We start from the raw sequence: 12,448 nt of genomic DNA, 5'->3' as shown, positions 1-12,448 counted from the left end.
GGAGGAGGACAGAGGAGTCTGGAGGAGGAGGAGGACAGAGGAGTCTGGAGGAGGAGGAGGACAGAGGAGTCTGGAGGAGGAGGGGAACAGAGGAGTCTGGAGGAGAAGGAGGATAGAGGGGTCTGGAGGAGGAAGACAGAGGAGTCTGGAGGAGGAGGACAGAGGAGTCTGGAGGAGGAGGAGGACAGAGCGGTCGGGAGGAGGAGGAGGACAGAGGGGTCTGGAGGAGGAGAAGGACAGAGAGGTCTGGAGGAGGAGGAGGACAAAGGAGTCTGGAGGAGGACAGAGGGGTCTGGAGGAGGAGGAGAAGGACAGAGGGGTCTGGAGGAGGAGGACAGAGGAGTCTGGAGGAGGACAGAGGGGTCTGGAGGAGGAAGAGGACAGAGGAGTCTGGAGGAGGAGGAGGAGGACAGAGGGGTCTGGAGGAGGAGAAGGACAGAGAGGTCTGGAGGAGGAGGACAGAGGAGTCTGGAGGAGGAGGAGGAGGACAGAGGGGTCTGGAGGAGGAGAAGGACAGAGAGGTCTGGAGGAGGAGGACAGAGGAGTCTGGAGGAGGAGGAGGACAGAGGAGTCTGGAGGAGGACAGAGGAGTCTGGGGGAGGGGGAGGATAGAGGAGACTGGAGGAGAAGGAGGACAGAGGAGTCTGGGGGAAGAGGAGGACAGAGGAGTCTGGAGGAGGAGGAGGACAGAGGACACTGGAGGAGGAGAAGGACAGAGGAGGAGGAGGACAGAGGAGTCTGGAGGAGGAGGAGGACAGAGGAGTCTGGAGGAGGAGGACAGAGGAGTCTGGAGGAGGAGGAGGACAGAGGAGTCTGGAGGAGGAGGACAGAGGAGTTTGGAGGAGGAAGACAGAGGACAGAGGAGTCTGGAGGAGGAGGAGGACAGAGGAGTCTGGAGGAGGAGGAGGACAGAGGAGTTTGGAGAAGGAAGACAGAGGACAGAGGAGTCTGGAGGAGGAGGAGGACAGAGGAGTCTGGAGGAGGAGGAGGAGGACAGAGGAGTCTGGAGGAGGAGGAGGACAGAGGAGTCTGGAGGAGGAGGAGGACAGAGGAGTCTGGAGGAGGAGCAGGAGGACAGAGGAGTCTGGAGGAGGAGGAGGACAGAGGAGTCTGGAGGAGAAGGAGGATAGAGGGGTCTGAAGGAGGAAGACAGAGGAGTCTGGAGGAGGAGGAGGAGGAGGACAGAGTAGTCTGGAGGAGGAGGAGGACAGAGGGGTCGGGAGGAGGAGGAGGACAGAGGGGTCTGGAGGAGGAGGAGGACAAAGGAGTCTGGAGGAGGACAGAGGGGTCTGGAGGAGGAGGAGAAGGACAGAGAGGTCTGGAGGAGGAGGAGGACAAAGGAGTCTGGAGGAGGACAGAGGGGTCTGGAGGAGGAGGAGAAGGACAGAGGGGTCTGGAGGAGGAGGACAGAGGAGTCTGGAGGAGGAGGAGGAAAGAGGGGTCTGGAGGAGGAGGACAGAGGAGTCTGGAGGAGGAGGAGGACAGAAGGGTCTGGAGGAGGAGAAGGACAGAGAGGTCTGGAGGAGGAGGACAGAGGAGTCTGGAGGAGGAGGAGGACAGAGGAGTCTGGAGGAGGACAGAGGAGTCTGCGGGAGGGGGAGGATAGAGGAGACTGGAGGAGAAGGAGGACAGAGGAGTATGGGGGAAGAGGAGGACAGAGGAGTCTGGAGGAGGAGGACAGAGGACACTGGAGGAGGAGGAGGACAGAGGAGTCTGGAGGAGGAGGACAGAGGAGTCTGAGGGAGGAGGAGGACAGAGGCGTCTGGAGAGGGAGGAGGACAGAGGACACTGGAGGAGGAGGAGGACAGAGGCGTCTGGAGGATAGTATAGGAGAGGAGGACAGAGGAGAAGAGACTGACCTCCCATCGCAATCAACGAGGGGGAGGCTGTGGAGACTTTGTCCTTAGTAACCTTTGAGTAAGAAGAGACTGACCCTACAGATCTGTGTCCTGTAGTAGAGGAACCAGCTCACCCCCACCCCCAGTAATAATGGAGTCCATCCGAGGAGCGGTGAGTGGTGGCGAGACCCTTCCTGCATGACACCTGGAATACAGCGACACAACGTAACACATCAGACACACAGCACAAAGTATTTCTCCATGACTGCCACACCGCAAAGAAAAACCACACGGAGGATCACACGGAGTATTACACGGAGTATTACACAGAGTATTACACGGAGGATCACACGGAGTATTACACAGAGGATCACACAGAGTATTACACGGAGGATCACACGGAGTATTACACAGAGGATCACACAGAGTATTACACGGAGGATCACACAGAGTATTACATAGAGTATTACACAGAGTATTACACGGAGGATCACACAGAGTATTACATAGAGTATTACACAGAGTATTACACGGAGGATCACAAGGAGTATTACATGGAGGATCACACGGCGTATTACACGGAGTATTACACAGAGTATTACACGGAGGATAACACAGAGTATCACACGGAGTATTACACGGAGTATTACACGGAGTATTACACGGAGTATTACACGGAGTATTACACGGAGGATCACACGGAGTATTACACGGAGGATCACACAGAGTATTACACGGAGGATCACACAGAGTATTACATAGAGTATTACACAGAGTATTACACGGAGGATCACAAGGAGTATTACATGGAGGATCACACGGCGTATTACATGGAGTATTACACGGAGGATCACACGGAGGATCACACGGAGTATTACATGGAGGATCACACAGAGTATTACACGGAGTATTACACGGAGTATTACACAGAGTATTACACGGAGTATTACACGGAGTATCACACGGAGTATCACACGGAGGATCACACGGAGGATCACACGGAGGATCACACGGAGTATCACACGGAGGATCACACAGAGTATTACACGGAGGATCACACTAAGTATTACACGGAGGATCACACAGAGTATTACACAGAGTATTACATGGAGGATCACACAGAGTATTACACGGAGTATTACATGGAGGATCACACGGAGGATCACACGGAGTATTACATGGAGTATTACACAGAGTATTACATGGAGTATTACACGGAGGATCACACGGAGCATTACATGGAGGATCACACGGAGTATTACATGGAGGATCACACGGAGTATTACACGGAGGATCACACAGAATATTACATAGAGTATTACACAGAGTATTACACGGAGGATCACACGGAGTATTACACGGAGGATCACACAGAGTATTACACGGAGGATCACACAGAGTGTTACATAGAGTATTACACAGAGTATTACACGGAGGATCACAAGGAGTATTACATGGAGGATCACACGGCGTATTACACAGAGTATTACATGGAGGATCACCCGGAGGATCACACAGAGGATCACATGGAGGATCACACGGAGGATCACACGGAGGATCACATGGAGGATCACCCAGAGGATCACACGGAGGATCACACGAAGGATCACACAGAGTATTACACGGAGTATTACATGGAGTATTACACAGAGTATTACACGGAGGATCACACGGAGGATCACACGGAGGATCACACAGAGTATTACACGGAGGATCAAACTAAGTATTACACGGAGGATCACACGGAGTATCACACGGAGTATTACACAGAGTATTACACAGAGTATCACACGGAGGATCACACGAAGGATCACACAGAGTATTACACGGAGTATTACACGGAGTATTACACGGAGTATTACACGGAGGATCACACGGAGTATTACACGGAGGATCACACGGAGTATTACACGGAGGATCACACAGAGTATTACATAGAGTATTACACAGAGTATTACACGGAGGATCACAAGGAGTATTACATGGAGGATCACACGGCGTATTACACGGAGTATTACACAGAGTATTACACGGAGGATAACACAGAGTATCACACGGAGTATTACACGGAGTATTACACGGAGTATTACACGGAGTATTACACGGAGGATCACACGGAGGATCACACAGAGTATTACACGGAGGATCACACAGAGTATTACATAGAGTATTACACAGAGTATTACACGGAGGATCACAAGGAGTATTACATGGAGGATCACACGGCGTATTACACGGAGTATTACACGGAGGATCACACGGAGGATCACACGGAGTATTACATGGAGGATCACACAGAGTATTACACGGAGTATTACACGGAGTATTACACGGAGTATCACACGGAGTATCACACGGAGGATCACACGGAGGATCACACGGAGGATCACACGGAGTATCACACGGAGGGTCACACAGAGTATTACACGGAGGATCACACTAAGTATTACACGGAGGATCACACAGAGTATTACACAGAGTATTACATGGAGGATCACACAGAGTATTACACGGAGTATTACATGGAGGATCACACGGAGGATCACACGGAGTATTACATGGAGTATTACACAGAGTATTACATGGAGTATTACACGGAGGATCACACGGAGTATTACATGGAGGATCACACGGAGTATTACACGGAGGATCACACAGAATATTACATAGAGTATTACACAGAGTATTACACGGAGGATCACACGGAGTATTACACGGAGGATCACACAGAGTATTACAAGGAGGATCACACAGAGTATTACACGGAGGATCACACGGAGTATTACACGGAGTATTACACGGAGGATCACACGGAGTATTACACGGAGGATCACACGGAGTATTACACGGAGTATTACACGGAGGATCACACGGAGTATTACACGGAGGATCACACGGAGTATTACACAGAGGATCACACAGAGTATTACACGGAGGATCACACAGAGTATTACATAGAGTATTACACAGAGTATTACACGGAGGATCACAAGGAGTATTACATGGAGGATCACACGGAGTATTACACAGAGTATTACACGGAGGATAACACAGAGTATCACACGGAGTATTACACGGAGGATCACACGGAGTATTACATGGAGGATCACACAGAGTATTACACGGAGTATTACACGGAGTATTACACAGAGTATTACACGGAGTATTACACGGAGTATCACACGGAGGATCACACGGAGGATCACACGGAGGATCACACGGAGTATCACACGGAGGATCACACAGAGTATTACACGGAGGATCACACTAAGTATTACACGGAGGATCACACAGAGTATTACACAGAGTATTACATGGAGGATCACACAGAGTATTACACGGAGTATTACATGGAGGATCACACGGAGGATCACGCGGAGTATTACATGGAGTATTACACAGAGTATTACATGGAGTATTACACGGAGGATCACACGGAGTATTACATGGAGGATCACACGGAGTATTACACGGAGGATCACACAGAATATTACATAGAGTATTACACAGAGTATTACACGGAGGATCACACGGAGTATTACACGGAGGATCACACAGAGTATTACACGGAGGATCACACAGAGTATTACATAGAGTATTACACAGAGTATTACACGGAGGATCACAAGGAGTATTACATGGAGGATCACACGGCGTATTACACAGAGTATTACATGGAGGATCACCCGGAGGATCACACAGAGGATCACACGGAGGATTACACGGAGGATCACATGGAGGATCACATGGAGGATCACCCGGAGGATCACACGGAGGATCACACGAAGGATCACACAGAGTATTACACGGAGTATTACATGGAGTATTACACAGAGTATCACACGGAGGATCACACGGAGGATCACACAGAGTATTACACGGAGGATCAAACTAAGTATTACACGGAGGATCACACGGAGTATCACACGGAGTATTACACAGAGTATTACACAGAGTATCACACGGAGGATCACACGAAGGATCACACAGAGTATTACACGGAGTATTACATGGAGTATTACACGGAGTATTACACGGAGTATCACACGGAGGATCACACGGAGGATCACACAGAGTATTACACGGAGGATCAAACTAAGTATTACACGGAGGATCACACGGAGTATCACACGGAGTATTACACAGAGTATTACACAGAGTATTACATGGAGGATCACACAGAGTATTACATGGAGTATTACATGGAGGATCACACGGAGGATCACGCGGAGTATTACATGGAGTATTACACAGAGTATTACATGGAGTATTACACGGAGGATCACACGGAGTATTACATGGAGGATCACAAGGAGTATTACACGGAGGATCACACAGAATATTACATAGAGTATTACACAGAGTATTACACGGAGGATCACACGGGGTATTACACGGAGGATCACACAGAGTTTTACATGGAGTTTTACACGGAGTATTACATGGAGTATTACACGGAGGATCACACGGAGTATTACATGGAGGATCACACGGAGGATCACATGGAGGATCACACAGAGTATTACGGAGGATCACACAGAGGATCACACGGAGGATTACACGGAGTATTACACGGAGGATCACACTGAGTATTACATGGAGGATCACACTGAGTATTACATGGAGGATCACACTGAGTATTACATGGAGGATCACACAGAGTATTACACGGAGGATCACAAGGAGTATCACACGGAGGATCACAAGGAGTATCACACGGAGGATTACACGGAGTATTACATGGAGTATTACACTGAGTATTACACGGAGGATCACACGGAGTATTACACGGAGTATTACACGGAGTATTACACGGAGTATTACACGGAGGATCACACGGAGTATTACATGGAGGATCACAAGGAGTATTACATGGAGGATCATACGGCGTATTACACGGAGTATTACATGGAGGATCACCCGGAGGATCACCCGGAGGATCACACGGAGGATCACACGGAGGATCACAGGGAGGATCACACGGAGGATCACAGGGAGGATCACACAGAGTATTACACGGAGTATTACATGGAGTATTACACAGAGTATTACACGGAGTATCACACGGAGGATCACACGGAGGATCACACAGAGTATTACACGGAGGATCAAACTAAGTATTACACGGAGGATCACACGGAGGATCACAAGGAGTATTACATGGAGGATCACACGGCGTATTACACGGAGTATTACATGGAGGATCACCCGGAGGATCACACGGATGATCACACGGAGGATCACATGGAGGATCACATGGAGGATCACATGGAGGATCACCCGGAGGATCACACGGAGGATCACACAGAGTATTACATGGAGTATTACACAGAGTATTACACGGAGTATCACACGGAGGATCACACGGAGGATCACACGGAGGATCACACAGAGTATTACACGGAGGATCACACGGAGTATCACACGGAGTATTACACAGAGTATTACATGGAGGATCACACAGAGTATTACACGGAGTATTACATGGAGGATCACACGGAGGATCACGCGGAGTATTACATGGAGTATTACACAGAGTATTACATGGAGTATTACACGGAGGATCACACGGAGTATTACACGGAGGATCACACAGAATATTACATAGAGTATTACACAGAGTATTACACGGAGGATCACACGGGGTATTACACGGAGGATCACACAGAGTATTACATAGAGTATTACACGGAGGATCACACAGAGTTTTACATGGAGTTTTACACGGAGTATTACACTGAGTATTACACGGAGGATCACATGGCGGATCACACGGAGTATTACATGGAGTATTACACGGAGGATCACATGGAGTATTACACGGAGGATCACATGGAGGATCACACAGAGTATTACATGGAGTATTACATGGAGTATTACATGGAGGATTACATGGAGGATCACACAGAGTATTACACGGAGGTTCACACGGAGTATTACACAGAGTATAACACGGAGTATTACATGGAGTATCACACGGAGTATTACATGGAGTATCACACGGAGTATTACATGGAGGATCACACGGAGTATTACATGGAGGACCACAAGGTGTATTACATGGAGGAATAACAAGGAGTATCACACAGAGGATCACACGGAGGATCACACGGAGTATTACACGGAGGATCACATGGAGTATTACACGGAGTATTACACGGAGGATCACATGGAGGATCACACAGAGTATTACATGGAGGATTACATGGAGGATCACACAGAGTATTACACGGAGGTTCACACGGAGTATTACATGGAGTATCACACGGAGTATTACATGGAGGACCACACGGTGTATTACATGGAGGAATAACAAGGAGTATCACACAGAGGATCACACAGAGGATCACACGGAGGAATAACACGGAGTATTACATGGAGGATCACACGGAGGAATAACAAGGAGGATCACACGGAGGATCACACGGAGGATCACACGGAGTATTACACGGAGGATCACATAGAGGATCACATAGAGGATCACACAGAGTATTACATGGAGGAATAACACGGAGGATTACACGGAGGATCACACAGAGTATTACACGGAGTATTACATGGAGGATCACTCGAAGTATTACATGGAGTATCACATGGAGTATTACACGGAGGATCACACAGAGTATTACATGGAGGAATAACACGGAGGATTACACGGAGGATCACACAGAGTATTACACGGAGAATTACATGGAGGATCACTCGAAGTATTACATGGAGTATCACATGGAGTATTACACGGAGGATCACAAGGACTATTACATGGAGTATTACACGGAGGATCACACGGAGTATTACACGGAGGATCACATGGAGTATTACATGGAGGATCACATGGAGGATCACACAGAGTATTACATGGAGTATTACATGGAGGATTACATGGAGGATTACATGGAGGATCACACAGAGTATTACACGGAGTATTACACGGAGGTTCACACGGAGTATTACACGGAGTATTACACGGAGTATTACATGGAGTATCACACGGAGTATTACATGGAGGATCACACGGAGTATTACATGGAGGACCACACGGAGTATTACACGGAGGAATAACACGGAGGATTACACGGAGGACCACACGGTGTATTACATGGAGGATCACCCGGAGGATCACCCGGAGGATCACACGGAGGATCACACGGAAGAATAACAAGGAGGATCACACGGAGGAATAACAAGGAGGATCACACGGAGGAATAACAAGGAGGATCACACGGAGGATCACACGGAGGATCACACGGAGTATTAAACGGAGTATTACACGGAGGATCACATAGAGGATCACATAGAGGATCACACGGAGTATTACATGGAGGAATAACACGGAGGATCACACGGAGGATTACACGGAGGATCACACAGACTATTACATGGAGGATCACACGGAGGATTAGACGGAGTATTACACGGAGGATCACACGGAGTATTACATAGAGTATTACACGGAGAATTACATAGAGTATTACACGGAGTATTACATAGAGTATTACACGGAGTATCTGAGGGAGGATCACACAGAGTATTACATGGAGGATGAAAAGGAGTATTACACGGAGGAATAACAAGGAGTATTACACGGAGGATCACACGGAGTATTACATGGAGGATCACACTGAGTATTACATGGAGGATCACACAGAATATTACACGGAGGATCACACAGAGTATTACACGGAGGATCACACAGAGTATTACACGGAGGATCACACGGAGGATCACACAGAGTATTACACAGAGTATCACATGGAGGATCACACAGAGTATTACATGGAGGATCACACGGAGTATTACATGGAGGATCACACGGAGTATTACATGGAGTATTACACGGAGGATCACACGGATTATTACACGGAGGATCACACAGAGTATTACACGGAGTATTACATGGAGGATCACACGGAGTATTACATGGAGGATCACACAGAATATTACATGGAGGATCACACAGAGTATTACACGGAGGATCACACAGAGTATTACACGGAAGATCACACGGAGGATCACACAGAGTATTACACGGAGGATCACACAGAGTATTACACGGAAGATCACACGGAGGATCACACAGAGTATTACACAGAGTATCACATGGAGGATCACACAGAATATTACATGGAGGATCACACGGAGTATTACATGGAGGACCACACGGAGTATTACACGGAGGAATAACACGGAGGATTACACGGAGGATCACACAGAGTATTACACGGAAGATCACACGGAGGATCACACAGAGTATTACACGGAGTATTACATGGAGTATCACACGGAGTATTACATGGAGGATCACACGGAGTATTACATGGAGGACCACACGGAGTATTACACGGAGGAATAACACGGAGGATTACACGGAGGACCACACGGTGTATTACATGGAGGATCACCCGGAGGATCACCCGGAGGATCACACGGAGGATCACACGGAGGAATAACAAGGAGGATCACACGGAGGAATAACAAGGAGGATCACACGGAGGAATAACAAGGAGGATCACACGGAGGATCACACGGAGGATCACACGGAGTATTAAACGGAGTATTACACGGAGGATCACATAGAGGATCACATAGAGGATCACACGGAGTATTACATGGAGGAATAACACGGAGGATCACACGGAGGATTACACGGAGGATCACACAGACTATTACATGGAGGATCACACGGAGGATTAGACGGAGTATTACACGGAGGATCACACGGAGTATTACATAGAGTATTACACGTGGGAATTACATAGAGTATTACACGGAGTATTACATAGAGTATTACACGGAGTATCACAGGGAGGATCACACAGAGTATTACATGGAGGATGAAAAGGAGTATTACACGGAGGAATAACAAGGAGTATTACACGGAGGATCACACGGAGTATTACATGGAGGATCACACTGAGTATTACATGGAGGATCACACAGAATATTACACGGAGGATCACACAGAGTATTACACGGAGGATCACACAGAGTATTACACGGAGGATCACACGGAGGATCACACAGAGTATTACACAGAGTATCACATGGAGGATCACACAGAGTATTACATGGAGGATCACACAGAGTATTACATGGAGGATCACACGGAGTATTACATGGAGGATCACACGGAGTATTACATGGAGGATCACACGGAGTATTACATGGAGGATCACGTGGAGTATTACATGGAGTATTACACGGAGGATCACACGGATTATTACACGGAGGATCACACGGAGTATTACACTGAGTATTACAAGGAGTATTACATAGAGTATGACATAGAGTATTACATGGAGTATCACACGGAGGGTCACACGGAGGATCAGCGATGACTCCGGGTCAGACGTTACCGGTAGTTGGTGAATGTGACACCCAGGCCCCGCCCATACTGTGATGTCATCTTTCATATGGGAAGTCCTGTTAACTGTTTAGTGCCCAGAGGGAAGAATCAGTGTGTATGACCAGAGATGATATCCAGCTCCTGTAATAGTAACAGCCCTGCACCAGGAGAAGCGGCTAAAGGAGTTCTCATTACAGACAATACTCTGGGTTCAGGATCACATAGAGAAAGAAAAAGAAGAGGGAAGGACCAGGCGATACCTTTATGAGGGTAACCGAGTGTATGTTATGGGGGAGGAGCCTCGTTCTCTGCGTCAGACATGATGTTATACATGATCCAGATAATCCCCAGCATTTTATACACCGGAGGCAGCGATCAGCAAAGCAGATTCATAAATACACTAAAAACCTGTGAGACGAGACCAGAGAGCCCCGGCCCTTATCTGCTTGTGGCCTCCACACCGGCCACTAACCCCACCGGGAGAAATCCCCTCCTGATCTGGGGCTGGAGGGTCAGCACAGAGAGCAGCCTCACCTACACCACGTGCACTGCCCTAGGGTCAGCACAGAGAGCAGCCTCACCTACACCACGTGCACTGTCCTAGGGTCAGCACAGAGAGCAGCCTCACCTACACCACGTGCACTGTCCTAGGGTCAGCACAGAGAGCAGCCTCACCTTCACCACGTGCACTGTCCTAGGGTCAGCACAGAGAGCAGCCTCACCTACACCACGTGCACTGTCCTAGGGTCAGCACAGAGAGCAGCCTCACCTACACCACGTGCACTGTCCTACGGACAGCACAGAGAGCAGCCTCACCTACACCACGTGCACTGTCCTAGGGTCAGCACAGAGAGCAGCCTCACCTACACCACGTGCACTGTCCTAGGGTCAGCACAGAGAGCAGCCTCACCTACACCACGTGCACTGTCCTAGGGTCAGCACAGAGAGCAGCCTCACCTACACCACGTGCACTGTCCTAGGGTCAGCACAGAGAGCAGCCTCACCTACACCACGTGCACTGTCCTAGGGTCAGCACAGAGAGCAGCCTCACCTACACCACGTGCACTGTCCTAGGGTTAGCACAGAGAGCAGCCTCACCTACACCACGTGCACTGTCCTAGGGTCAGCACAGAGAGCAGCCTCACCTACACCACGTGCACTGTCCTAGGGTCAGCACAGAGAGCAGCCTCACCTACACCACATGCACTGTCCTAGGGTCAGCACAGAGAGCAGCCTCACCTACACCACGTGCACTGTCCTAGGG

The 12,448-nt window shown here is 48.6% G+C and overlaps 1 protein-coding gene across 4 annotated transcripts in view; it reads right to left on the bottom strand.

Moving 5' to 3' along the window:
- ABHD1 (abhydrolase domain containing 1) overlaps nucleotides 1-11,301 on the bottom strand; it is a 45,529-nt gene extending 34,228 nt beyond the window's left edge. Inside the window, exons 1-2 of one of the 4 annotated variants that reach the window (XM_072144041.1) lie at nucleotides 11,195-11,301; nucleotides 1,934-2,043 (exon numbers count right to left, since the gene is read on the bottom strand). In XM_072144041.1, coding sequence (XP_072000142.1) covers nucleotides 1,934-2,043; nucleotides 11,195-11,231 — 147 coding nt within the window. In that variant the 5' untranslated portion in view covers nucleotides 11,232-11,301. Of the gene's footprint in view, nucleotides 1-1,933; nucleotides 2,044-7,802; nucleotides 7,815-11,122 lie in introns of those variants that run through there. The other 3 variants (XM_072144042.1, XM_072144044.1, XM_072144043.1) reach the window with 3 other exon arrangements.
- Between the last annotated feature and the right edge of the window lie 1,147 nt (nucleotides 11,302-12,448).

The sequence above is a fragment of the Engystomops pustulosus genome, chromosome 3 (assembly GCF_040894005.1).
Source record: "Engystomops pustulosus chromosome 3, aEngPut4.maternal, whole genome shotgun sequence".
Lineage (NCBI taxonomy): Eukaryota > Metazoa > Chordata > Amphibia > Anura > Leptodactylidae > Engystomops > Engystomops pustulosus.
This window is presented reverse-complemented; position numbering and strand designations above follow the sequence as displayed.